The sequence below is a fragment of the Carassius gibelio genome, chromosome A2, assembly GCF_023724105.1.
Source record: "Carassius gibelio isolate Cgi1373 ecotype wild population from Czech Republic chromosome A2, carGib1.2-hapl.c, whole genome shotgun sequence".
NCBI classification, from domain to species: Eukaryota; Metazoa; Chordata; class Actinopteri; order Cypriniformes; family Cyprinidae; genus Carassius; species Carassius gibelio.
The window spans coordinates 3,651,128-3,663,838 of NC_068372.1; the positions used below are offsets into that span (position 1 = coordinate 3,651,128).

Below are 12,711 nucleotides of genomic sequence, written 5' to 3' on the forward strand. Positions count from 1 at the left end.
ACAGTATGCTGCTAAGAAAACACCATAGAAGATGGGTAAAGAATAGCTCCATCATTGTTCAATGTAAAAAAAAAAAAAAAAACATACTTTGTTAGTTTTAATTAAAAAAATGTTTTTAAATCAAGGAAATGTATCTGCCATTTTTTTCTTTTTGCTGTATCTAAAACATACCGAACCGTACCGAACCGAACCGAGACACCAGTGAATCGTATCGAACTGAACCGTGAATTTTGTGAACCGTTACACCCCTAATATAAATATATATACTCGCGAGGCTCTATGTCTAAATTCTATGATGGAATATTATGAGGGCACAGGCGCCTGTTAGTCCTCTAAAATTTTATATATATATACATTTTTTACTTAACTTAATCAAAAATTTTCGAAAATTGTCTTTTGCTAAGGTCAACTTGCAAAAAAGTAATGCTTTATTGTTGGGTTAGAGGTCTAATGGGATACCTTGTCTGCCTGATGGGTTGTGTTGGGGCAGGGGAGGCTTAAAATATTTAGGAATTTATTTGGGAGATGATAGTTTTTTACAGAGAAATTGGGAGGAGGTTGCTTCCTCACTTTGGCATAGATTGGCCTGTGTAGACCCTTCTTCACAGTTTTTGTCTGAAGTTCAAGCCACTCTTGTGAATTTTTATTGGGATAAACTACATTGGGTTCCGCAGAGTATTTTATACCTCCCCAAAGAAGAAGGTGGACAAGGGTTAATTTATTTACAAAGTAGAGTTGCAACTTTTTTTTTTTAGATTTTTGGATGGTTCAACAAGCTGTAGCTGGCGCTCTGCTAGCTGCACCATTCTGCGTACTGTTGGAGGTTTTGGACTGGATAAATCACTCTTTTTAATGGATCCTACAAAGTTGGATTTATCGGAACTGCCTATTTTTTTTATCAGAATCTCTTCAAACTGTGGAGTTTTTTTTTGGGTCCGTCAGACTGAGAATTTTTGCTCTCTTCACTGGTTATTAATGGAGCCTTTGATTCTGGGGGCCCGTTTGGATATTACTGCACGTTTTAGCCTACAAGGATCCAGCACCTCTCTTAGGGAATCCAGGATTTTCACTTTGGGACACTTACTGACTATAACTGGGCCTCAGAGTTAAGACTCTGTTTTACAGTTGAGGAAGACCACATGTTGAAGGATTTCTTTGCAGGGGTTAGTGTTCCTGATACTGAGGATCCTTTTCCTTGTTTATTCTTGCAACCCATTCTTGATGAGAATATAGGCCTTAATTTTCTGTTAAAATCATATGAATCTTTGGTTTTAGATTTCTTATCATGTGAAGGTAAAAAACTGTATAGAGCTTGTGTTTTGATATTTAACAAGAAGTCTTTGGTCAGCAGAATCGATACACCATGGCGTTCTGTTTTCAGTTTGGAAAATGATGTAAAACCCGAATGGAGATCTTTGTATAAGCCACCATTGTCAAAGAGGGTAGGTGATAAACAATGGAGGGTTTTGCATGGTGCCATTGCGGTTAATTCTTTTATCTCTGTGAGGAACCCAGAAGTTGATCCTGGATGCCCTTTTTGTCTCCAAAGAGAGACTATCTTTCACGCATTCATCCACTGTTGTAGATTACAGCCTTTATTTGTGAAGCTAAAAGAATAGTTTGGTAGGTTTAGTGAACATTTTTCAATTGAGACTTTTATTTTGGGTTTTAAATATTTCCAGAAAAAAAAACGGGTTGTTTGTCAATTGTTGAATTACATTTTAGGACAAGCAAAGCTGGCTGTGTATATAAGCCGGAAAAATAAGATTCAGCTAAGGTCTAGTAATGATGTTTATGTGTGTTTTCTGACTTTGGTCAAATCGAGGGTATTGATTGACTTTAATTTTTATAGAGCCATGGAAGACCTTTCAACGTTTGAACAAATTTGGTGTAATCATGGTGCTTTGTGCACATTATCTGAAGATGAGTTGGTGTTTTTCTTATAATCCCATAGTGTTCTCTTTTCTTTAATGTGCTTGCTGTATGTTTTGTTTCTGTCTCTCCCTCTCTCTCTCTCTCTCTCTCTATAGCAAGGATAGCAATAAGATTAGATATATAGATACAGTGTGTATATTTCTGCTTTCCTTCAGTTTAAGACATAAATCTGCATGTATAAGCATTGATTTGTACAGTATAAACAGTTATAATGTGTTGCGGTACAGTACAATGGTAGAGTAGGCTATATTTGTGTTATGAACACTGTTCAACAGAAGATTCCTGTGCAATTCGTACAGTCTCTAACAGTTTATTGAAACAAACTCTTGAGATTATATACATTACATTAATATTCAATAAAATAATATTTTCAGAATAAATACAGCAGCACTCTTAAATATGTTAAATGCATGAGTCCTTAAAGGCGTCATGTCTAATGTGAGGTAGACATTTGGTTTAAATACATAGTCATATATCATAAAGCAAACAACATTGAGTTTAAAAACAAATGGAATGGTTTACAGACTAATATCATCATCATCCAAATATCAACATATAATATCAACGTCCAAATAGGTTCACCTTGGACTTCTGCTGTGCACTTGCACACTTTAACTGAATTAAGCTGGTCAGGAAAAAGCACAGCGGACTCAGACAGAATCAGAATCAGTCATAACATCAGACGTGGTTTACGTGGAGAGTGAAGCTTTCTCTGAGCTTCTGAAGACCTAGATCTGGATCTTGCTGAGGTGCAGTTCATCAACTAGTTCATAAATATTAGTCATATAACTAAGAATAAATATAGTACGGAAGGAAACCTAATGTAAGTGCGCTGGAGCTTTGGTTCAGTGCGTGAGCTCCTGAAGACACTGGGAATCAGACGCCAGATCCTCACGGATTCTCTTCCCGTTCCAGGACGACACGCACCAGCAGCGGGGGGGCTGGCCCACCAGAGACGTCTCACACTGACAGACAGACAGAGGAGAGTTAGTGTGACAGAAAGAGTTAGTGTGCTGTTTCAGGCTCAGAGCAGACACACACCTGCTGGGTCTTGAAGAACCCGTGCTGGTCACAGTTGGGCAGGTAGAAGCTGGTGAACTTCTCTCCTAACGTCTGCTGGGATTCAGTGATGACGTCCAGAGCTGCGTGCAACTCAGTGTGACACGGACCCTACACAGAAACCACACAAACACATGACGGTCAACCAGAAGCACAAACAGGCCAAGTATCTGACACGCTCCTCCCGAATCTTTTTAATAAAACATAATTAATGGATATTAGGCCAAAACTTAAGATTTATGTATTTAAATTACAAACCCATCCATTTGGATTAAACTCATTGATTGATTGATTGATTGATTGGTGGATTATGCAATTTTAATAAATCGTTAAACTACTGAAAAATGTTATTTTGGCAACTACCTGAAATAAAATATGTTTAAGTGTTTTATTTTAGTTAAGATTTTATTTAAAGTTACATAGTTATAGTTATAGTTGCAGTTTAACTTGAATAACCCTGTGACAAATTTTTAACATTTAAGTTTATTACTTTTTGTTTAAACTGTTTAATCCAAAAAGATGGACATAAATCTTAAATTTAGGCCTGAACTATTCCTGTCACAAGTACAAAGCAAACAGCTTGAAATGCAACAGCTTCAGCCAATAAAAGTGAAGCTCTTTCCTGCAGTATTACAGGATCTGCAGGTTTCAGTACCTGTGGGATCAGTTTCTTCCGGATGGCGTTGACTCTTGCCTTGATGTTCTCCTGAGCCTCCGCTGCGTCCCGGGGGTCCAGCGGCCGGTTGAGGCTCAGCAGGTAATGCAGCGAGTCCTGGTCAGACGTGATGTCTGGCTCATCTAGACATGCATTCAGAGACAATCATGAGTCCTGTGACCAATAACCTATTGAAAACACACTCACTAATCAGAAACGCACCTTGCGTGTGGTCATACTCTACACAGACGGCGTGTCCGCGGGTCAGAGCGTGCAGCGGCCGTGGGTCACCGGGTCTCGGGGCACAGTGCAGGCCAGCGCCGCAGGGAGCCGTATAAACGCCACAGGACTCTCCTTTCTTCAGCGCACAGGACATACAGCATCCGCAGCCCGGCTCTCGCAGCACCTCTGGACAGTCCGAGGACACGGCGGGGCAGGAGTCCAGCTGCTCCCGAGAGCATGGAGCGCAGCGGATGGGTTCAGGCCTGATCACCGGAGAAAGATCCGCCGGACAGATGAGGACGCTCACCAACAACACAAACACACACAGCCTTCTCATAGCAGAACAAGCGATGCACTCAAGCCGATATCAACTGCGGTGTGCTAGATTTGCTCTCTGTGCGTGTGTGCTGTGCTTTTATGCTGTGACATGATGACCTCAGAGAAGTTAATCATTGACATGCCGCTGGCCTGTATTAATTATGCTGTTTTCAGTGCACAGGTTTACTCTGGTTGTGCAGACGTCAATATTTACTCTAGTACTAAGTGTGCGATACAGAACAACGCAACATCTGTGACCCATTTCACCAATAACAGGTTCATGATGATGCTGTTTATCATCTGCACTCTCAGAAAGTTCACTCTGACGTGACTATGCATCATTTAGCTACTCATTTGTTCACTTCAGGAGCTAAAATGTACCTTTAAGATACTACTACAAACATTTAGGGGTAAATAATGTATAAAAGTCTTCCTTTTGAAAAAGTTCCGTCCCAGTGACAGCTTTCATATCTTGATTTCTGAGAGTGTGTATTATAATAATAATGTAGCATATAATTAGAGATTAAAACACATATTTGCCTGTCACACAACAGGAGTTATGAGCGCACGTCTCAGATGTGTTTTTGACCACACTTTGAGCTGGGTTACAAAAACAAGGTCATGTGGTCATTGCATAACAGGAGGTCTTCAGCCATCATAACATGTTTGTCACGAGGTGTCACACAGTAATTTAAAGTTCCTGGTGTAGTATTAGTAACTTTGGACACTAAGAGCACAAGATGCATTAGGCGCAACTAATAGTTTGTTAGTTTGAAGACATCGGCTTCATTAATGATTGAATCAGGCTTTAATGGTGAGCACATCTTATGAGTTCAAGCTTTGCTTGTCATCTTAAATCAACACGGCTGATGTTTTCAGGATTGCTGTAGGTCCATCAGTGCCTATATGCACACACACCATGAGCAAATCATTTACATCCCACCCACACAAGTTCATCCATAGATTGTGCAAGAAGAATGAAAACAGGCAATTGGAGACGGAGAATTAAACTTCTGACTTTGACTTTGCTGGCTGGTGAAAAGAATATAAAAAATTATAAAAACAAATGATGACCTCAGACTAGGGTGAGCACCTGCTAATAAGCCCAAGGGGGGACAAGGGGTATGTTTCTGAGGGACAATGTGTGACACCCCATGGGCAGACTCACTGATAGTGGTTTACCCATTTCTAGCACATACCACCTTACATGGTATTTTAATAATGCCCTATTCCCCTAAACATTGACAGATGCACTTCCACTTACGATTTACTTTTGCTATTGTATTTATTTTTCATTACAATTTATTCACTTTAAATAAATTATAATATAAAATTATAGGATTTAAATGAATTGTAGTTGCTCAACACCACAGGAACAGTTAAAAAAAAAGGTAACATCACAACTCAAGGGAAGGGAATTCACTAATCCCTATATAGTGTATGGCAGTTGAGTTCACTATATCAGGAGTGAACAAATAAATAAGTGACCGGATTCGGACAGTGACGTATAGCCTACACTGCGCGTGAGACTTGGAGCTGTTGCAAAAACATTGCCATATGTACTTTTATATTACATGTACCTAATTTTAGAAAATAATACTTATAGCAATAATATTCAAAATAACTTTATATTGCAGTTATACATACCTCCCGCGTCAGCTTCATGGTTTCATCGATGGTATATAGTAATAATAATAATAATAAATAAATAAATAAATATATATATTATATATATATATATATATATATATATATATATATATATTAATGCTTTTATGTTCATAATCATTAATTGCTATTAAAATAACGTACTGAGAACAAAAATAAACACACACAAACGTTCATAATTATGTATTTATTACTTTTAGTATCTTGACACTTGCTCAAGCAGCGTTTTGAGCTCAGATAAGATGGTTGTTTATCGTCCTCAGGCGACCGTTAATTTTACATCGGAATACCTGTTATTAACGGAAAAATGTAAATTATCCACCAAATTATCATCATTTAACAACGATGCCACCTCAGTAAATTAGTCAAATAGTAAACTGAGTTATTGCCTACATAACATATTTTAATATAAATAATGTAGGAAAAACGTTAAAACAGAAATAATAAAGATGTAAACTTCATCTCTCGCTCTCGCTCTCGCAGTAGCGTGTTGAACTGTCAAGTAATGTTCGTTTGGCTGCCTGGGGCTCGAGGATATAAAGCCATCAACTTTTTTTGAGCAAGCATTGATTATGCATGACACAGTCTCAATTTGCGGGACGCATGAATTGGGCTTCAAACGCTGTGCGCGCACACGCTACGCGGGACGGGTGGTCACCCTACCTCAGACATCAAGAGAGGCGAAATTCTTAGCAGAAGATGTGTTCCCTCTGTTTTTGGTCTCTGGGATCTCCATTCAATGGTCAGCTCATGTGTTGAGACCTTCTCGAGACCTTGCATCAGATTCACCTGCACAAACACAGATTAAACAAGTGATGCCCAAGGACAGCGTTTGACCTGCACCACAATGCCAAAAACAAAAAGAAATGTAATTGAAGCATGTCTTCAATTGTAATTTATACTATTTATTTTTTTAATTTTTGCATTGCGACCAGTCTAAGCAAACAACGTCAAATGTGTAAAAAAAATATAATAATAATTAAATAGTGTTTTAATTAAATCAAAAAATTGCACATTTCAAAACAAAACCAAACAATGTTCCCATAATTAATTAATGTTCTTTTTTTAAACATGGGACACCCAGATATTTCTCCATGCACTCTACATGTTAAATAGCCGTGTAAACCTGAGATGTGAGCGCTGCTGATCCGTCGGCTTGTTTCTAAATGAACACTAAGGCAGTTGATTTTCTTGGCCGTCTTGAATAGTATCTAGTGTGTTCCCTAAATTTTTTGAGGGTTAAACTGCAGTCTCTGCTGGCATGTTAACATGACATAAAGTAGTTGAGAATTAATATGACAGCAGAAGTGTATTAAGGAGTTTGGTCTTGTAATGTTGGGGTGAACTCACACAAGAAGAGAGGGTCTCAATGCAGAAATACATTTCAAGAATAAATATCACCATCATCAGATACAAAACACAGGAAATAGGAAGCATAAAAAAAAAAAAAAAACACAGATCAAACTGATCAAATTCAACAAGAAACCATAAAGAGACAAGACCAGACAATAAACACAGGAATCATAGGGCTTATATACATGGGGTTGAGTGGACTAACTATATGCACCAGCAAAAATCAAGGGGTAAGCAGGAATAAAGCAAAACTACAAACTAAAAGTCATTGCACATGGACACAAACAGAAATGACACATTTACTGCAATCAAACAAAAAATCAATAGACCATTGTTCTTAAATACCCGCTTTATTACAAAATCTTATATTGCTCAAGTTTACACTGTTCAAAGGACAGTATATCATACATTGCTGTATTTACAAAATACAATTCTGAATATCAAAGAGCTAAAAGGCAACTGACTTCAATCACCACAAGCATCAAATAAGGCAAGAATACTGTATCGACAGTACAGAGAGCGATTGATAGATCGATTCATACCCTGAAGATAAGCGTCATCAGTCAAAACATCAGCATCAAAATAAACATTTGCCATAGAAATATAGAAAGAGTCATTGTTTCTCCCCACAAACAGTCTCAGAAATGTACAGAATGAGAGCATGATTTTTGTGCTTGTAAACAGGCCCAAGTCTACAGAGATCTGTACGGTATGTGTGTGTGTGTGTGTGTGTGTGTGTGTGAAGCAGTGTTCCCTTTCAATCGGTCACTCTTTACATCACATCGGTGATCGACGAATTGGGATCTCGCTTCGAGAGACCAATCTACTTTGAGTGTAAACTAAACGAGCCAATGCACATTGGCATGCGACTATTGCATCCAGCTACAGTTGATCACAGCGTGAGCATAAAAAGGCAGCAGGTGCAATGTATACCAGCTTTTCACTTCGGAGACGAGTGACAACATCATTCTGCTCAACAAGTTCAACGTGCTCTTGGATGGTTTTGGTACTGGCGGTACGGCGCTTCTGTGATGGTCGTTCCTTTGTCGAGTGGGTTGTGCACTTCAGGCTGCACTACCTTCTGTTGTGCTGCAAGTGGCCATTTCTCCTGTGCTCCTCAGCACTAAAAGAGTATTTTCCCTGAAAGAGCAATTTCTCTAAAAGTGCATCACGGTTACTTCTGTGTAAAGACAAAGGACCGTATTTTTAAAGATGCCGTATCACCCATGCATTTCAGGATGTGGTCATTACCTGGTGCCGGGTAATGGTCACAATTGCTGCTTCATGTGTCTGGGCATTAAACACACTGAGGTGGCATTCACGGATGACTCATGTTCCCATTGTGGGAAGATGACTATCTTGGAGCTATGGACCAGGCTCCATTTCCTCAAGGGGGGCTGCCACGATCTAGTGCTTGTACTGGCGGGTGCCAGGCAAGGGCAACTTCCAGCAGTAGCATGGGTGGTTTGAGGATTACAGCAGTGGCAAACTCCTCAGGGAACCAACCCTCGGGGCCCACCTCTCCTCTAGCATTTCTGATCCAGTTGACCAGCAAAAGGAACATGCTGGGCCCTCTTCTAAGAGCTTATCAGTGGTATCCCTTGGTCCACCCCCTGACAACAGGATGTCAGCCGCTGATTCGGAGGGCTGTGCTGACCCCATTCGGGATGGTGGCAATGCCTGACATGACAGCTATGCTTTTCTGGGCCACTGAGAAGGTAGAGCTCAAGTGGAGACCTCCCCGATCCTTCGAGGTTGGATGACTGGTTTCTCGGTGTGGCTCGCACTGGTTTACCAGCACATGCCCTAATACCCTTTTTCCTGGAAGTGCATGAGGAAGTCACCAGGTCGTGGACGGCACCTTTTACTGCCAGAAACCAGCCTGATGGTTCCTTCTCTCTCAACACCCTTGACGGTAGTTCAGCAAGGGGGTATACAGGGGTTGCGATGCAGTTGTGTCCTAATATAGTCTCCACTATGAAGGACCTGCATGAGGACAGTCACGATCCGGAAGTTCTGAAAGAGCTCCAAACTGCTACTGACCTCACGCTCTGAGCGACGAAGGTCACCGCGAGTTCTCTGGGTCCTCCGATGTCCACACTTGTTGTCCAGGAGCACCATCTTTGGTTGTGTCTGGTCGATATGAGGGATGCCAACCAAGTTCAGTTCCTTGATGCCCCTGTGTACCAGACTGGCCAGATGGGTTGGTCCCATTTGCATGGTTTCTGGGTGCCTGGCTAGCACTACCCAGCCTATCTTGCTGGCTTCTGCAGACCATCTGCCTTGGCTATGTGACTCAGTTTGCCCAACATCCCCCCAAGTTTAGCAACATCTGCTTCGCTACAATGAAAGCAGCTGATGCTCCTGTCTTGGGTGCAGAGATCACAGTCCTACTGGCAAAGGATGTGATAGAATGGGGACCCATCTGCACTGGCATTTCAATTTCCTAGAATTGTTAGAAATGTGCCTTGTCTTGACCTGTCTCAAATTGCACTTATGAGGCAAGCACATGCTGCTCCGAATGGAAAACACAGCGACCGTTGCGTGCATAAACCGAAAAGGTGATCTGCACTCCTGTCACATGTCCCAACTCGGCTGCCATCTTCTCCTTTTGGAGTCGGAAGGTTCTGAGGTCACTTCATGCCATTCACATTCACACAGAATCTGCAATTTCCAAGAGGGTTACAATCACCTCCAATTGTCCATATGCACCTAAAATTATGTTCATGTGCGTTTTTGCTCCCTCCTTCAGGAAGGATGGGGCTTTCGCAGTTTCCCTGTTCCAAGTGGAACGTGTATGTTTTCCCAGTGTTATCCAATCTCATTGAGTGGGTAGTGCTATGACAAGGGTTTGTGGTCTTCTTGTTGCGAGCCTTGGCCTACACCAAAAAGGGGTACAGGTGGCTCACACAGGACACTGGAAGGGGCAGCATCCATGGCGCTTTGGTAGAGGATGCCAAATCATCAGCCACTGACGTGACGTCAACAGTGACCGCCTGAAAGGGGATGTCTCAGTTACGTATGGTAACCCTCGTTCCCTGTAGGAGGTAATGGAGATGTCACCACCCGTCGCCATGGCTGCTGTACCATTGCTGAACAGCCGGGTCACCCGCTTCGCTCCTCAGCGAAAACCTGGTATGCATCTCACTTGCTGCCTTTTTATGCTCACGCTTTGATAAGCTGCAGTTGGATATAATAACTGCGTTTAGTGTACACTCAAAGTAAATTGGTTTCGCGAAACAAGATCCCAATTCATCTGTCACAGACATGATGTCTCCATTCCCTCCTTCAGGGAACGAGGGTTACATACAGAACCGAGACGTTCCTCGTGGATGGGCTGTTGACCTCTGTGTCAGTAGATAGTCACTGTACTCTTGTGCACACATAGACTACACATAACTGACCTTGTTAACAACAAACCATCCCCCTCAGTAACTCAGTAACATGTCAAACATCCATGACTGAACTTCTGCACATAGCTCTCTTACAGCATAAAGTATATAGTATTTGTTAGTTTCAGTCACATTTCATCTGCATGTGAATGTGTTGCTGATATTATTACAGTGAATGCTGATGACAGAATCATGTCCAATCATTGCACTTCAGATTGAGATGTGTTATACTTGGCACATGTTCAGCATGTGGAGGTTTGTCCCTGCTAATCACACACCTGACAATCAATCTGAGATTCAAAATATCCTTTAAATCATTTAAATAAAGTTACATTCAATGAATAGCCAAAGCCAAGCTAAAATTCCCATTATGATGAAATTAAGAAAATGTTTCATGATGTATGAATAATATTTAGAGAACAGTTTTAAAGACTAGATTACTCCAAACAAATGGTCTATTAATGTTATTGGAAGAGCTTTTTTTCATGACTTTGAGAAAACCTTGCCAACGTTGTGTAAACATTTCCTGTTTTTCCGATTGTGCTGGATTGATATGTGACTCATCTCAGATCGTGATGATCAGGTTTTGTTCATGTAGCTCCAGTGTTACTGAGAGACATTTTCACATCAATCTTCATTTCTTTTCACTCCATTATAACTGTACTGATTCTGCTAATACAATGTTGTACATACATTTTATGTTGTAATACAAAATTGTTTTAATAAATGGCAAAAATGTGAAACTGAATGCAGTGTCCTATGTTTGGGCTCCACTGTGTGTATGAATATAGATGTCAGATTGTAGCTTATAATGTCAGAACAGTCTGTCAAAGTGACTGCAGCAGAGGATTATGATGATGATGAAGCTTTCTTTAGGCTGTTATCAAACTCCCTGATTTCTCTTGTTCTATGTACACATGCTGCTTTGAAACAGTGTATACTTATCTATTTATAAGATGATTATTATGGGAAATCAGAGTACAGTTGTGAATGTGTCATCAAGACAGAGATCTTTGATTTCTCCAGCAGTCTTAGCCTTTAGAAACGTGTGAGCGGGACTCTTTCACATGATGAAGATGAAGAGTGTGTGAGAGTGAATAAATAAGAAATCACAATCTAGTGCAACGATGTCCTGCTTCTATTGCTGCTCTGTGTGTTAGAAATGTATCTCATTCACACACTATCACATTCATTCAAATGCACTGGAGACTTTAATTCAAAAACAAAATTCACAAACTCTGATCGTAAGAACATCTACTATTTACAGCAAATATAAGAAGTTGGCATAAAACTTGAGAAATGAAACACATTGCTGAAGATCATGCGAAGCTCTGAACGCAGTGCAGAATCAAAGTGAAAGGGAGTTCCCTAACCCAAATTCCATTAGTCAAGTCAGAAAGAAAAGCAAAACAGTACCTGAATTTATCCAGGAGAACTGATCTGATGTGCAGTGAAGATCCATTCATGTGTGTGAGAAGGTGAATAAAGGGAAGACGGTTCATTCTCTCCACCTGCAGATGTGATACTTGTGTGTAGTGTGCGACCGGTCTTACATCTCCCCCCCTTTGCCCTCCTGCTCTCCTCCGGCCGCAGGAACATGAGCAGCGCTGTGTCCCCGGAGCCCAGGAGTGACTCCCGAGGCCAGGGACGCGGTGCTGCCGGCTTTGGTGTGTGTGCTGCTGGAGCGGGCGATGGCGTGAACCCTGCGCTCCAGGCCACCGGTGTGATGCGGCGCTCGGTTCCCCGCGTCCTGCGCTTTACCCTCCAGGAAGTAGGTGAGCATCTGACCTTTGCCCTTCACGCAGACATTTCCACGACACACCAGGTCATAGTCGTTCTGAAGCAGCCGGTATGCTTCCTCTGTCACCTGGAAGATTGTACAAATTTAAATCAATAAACTACACATAAACATTCCTGCATGCATGTGGAATCAATTATGTGGGAATATACCAGGCCCATAACATGTACATAAGGCATAATTAAATCAAAATGTAATAAATTTTCTCTTTTTTTTGCATTACAATAATGATCATCCCAGAGGGGAAATATTTTATTACTATGTAAAGAACATCACGCTATAAAAATGTAAATAGTCCTAAAAATAGGCTT

General features: G+C 40.9%; 2 protein-coding genes across 3 annotated transcripts in view; both read right to left on the reverse strand.

Moving 5' to 3' along the window:
• Positions 1-2,229: 2,229 nt before the first annotated feature.
• igfbp1b (insulin-like growth factor binding protein 1b) lies at positions 2,230-5,446 on the reverse strand. Its single transcript, XM_052609635.1, has 4 exons — positions 3,872-5,446; positions 3,650-3,792; positions 2,977-3,105; positions 2,230-2,900 (listed from the first exon to the last, which is right to left on the reverse strand). The coding sequence occupies exons 1-4, from the start codon at positions 4,206-4,208 to the stop codon at positions 2,781-2,783; spliced, it is 729 nt and encodes a 242-aa protein (XP_052465595.1). The 5' UTR covers positions 4,209-5,446; the 3' UTR covers positions 2,230-2,780.
• A 507-nt stretch (positions 5,447-5,953) lies between these two features.
• Positions 5,954-12,711, reverse strand: part of adcy1b (adenylate cyclase 1b) — a 32,143-nt gene continuing 25,385 nt past the window's right edge. Inside the window, exons 20-21 of one of the 2 annotated variants that reach the window (XR_008185844.1) lie at positions 12,019-12,469; positions 5,954-6,646 (exon numbers count right to left, since the gene is read on the reverse strand). Coding sequence is in view for 1 of the 2 variants with exons in the window: in XM_052609255.1 (XP_052465215.1) it covers positions 12,152-12,469 (318 nt within the window). In the remaining variant the exon portion in view is untranslated. Of the gene's footprint in view, positions 6,647-7,541; positions 12,470-12,711 lie in introns of those variants that run through there. The other variant, XM_052609255.1, reaches the window with a different exon arrangement.

What these genes read in the sequence shown, in the direction of transcription:
- igfbp1b (XM_052609635.1), bottom strand. Translation starts at nt 4,208, where the DNA reads ATGAGAAGGCTGTGTGTGTTTGTGTTGTTGGTGAGCGTCCTCATCTGT. An exon ending in GGAAGAAACTGATCCCACAG is followed by an intron (nt 3,106 to 3,649) that starts GTACTGAAACCT and finishes GTTTCTGTGTAG; the next exon opens with GGTCCGTGTCACACTGAGTT. An exon ending in GGTTCTTCAAGACCCAGCAG is followed by an intron (nt 2,901 to 2,976) that starts GTGTGTGTCTGC and finishes TCTGTCTGTCAG; the next exon opens with TGTGAGACGTCTCTGGTGGG.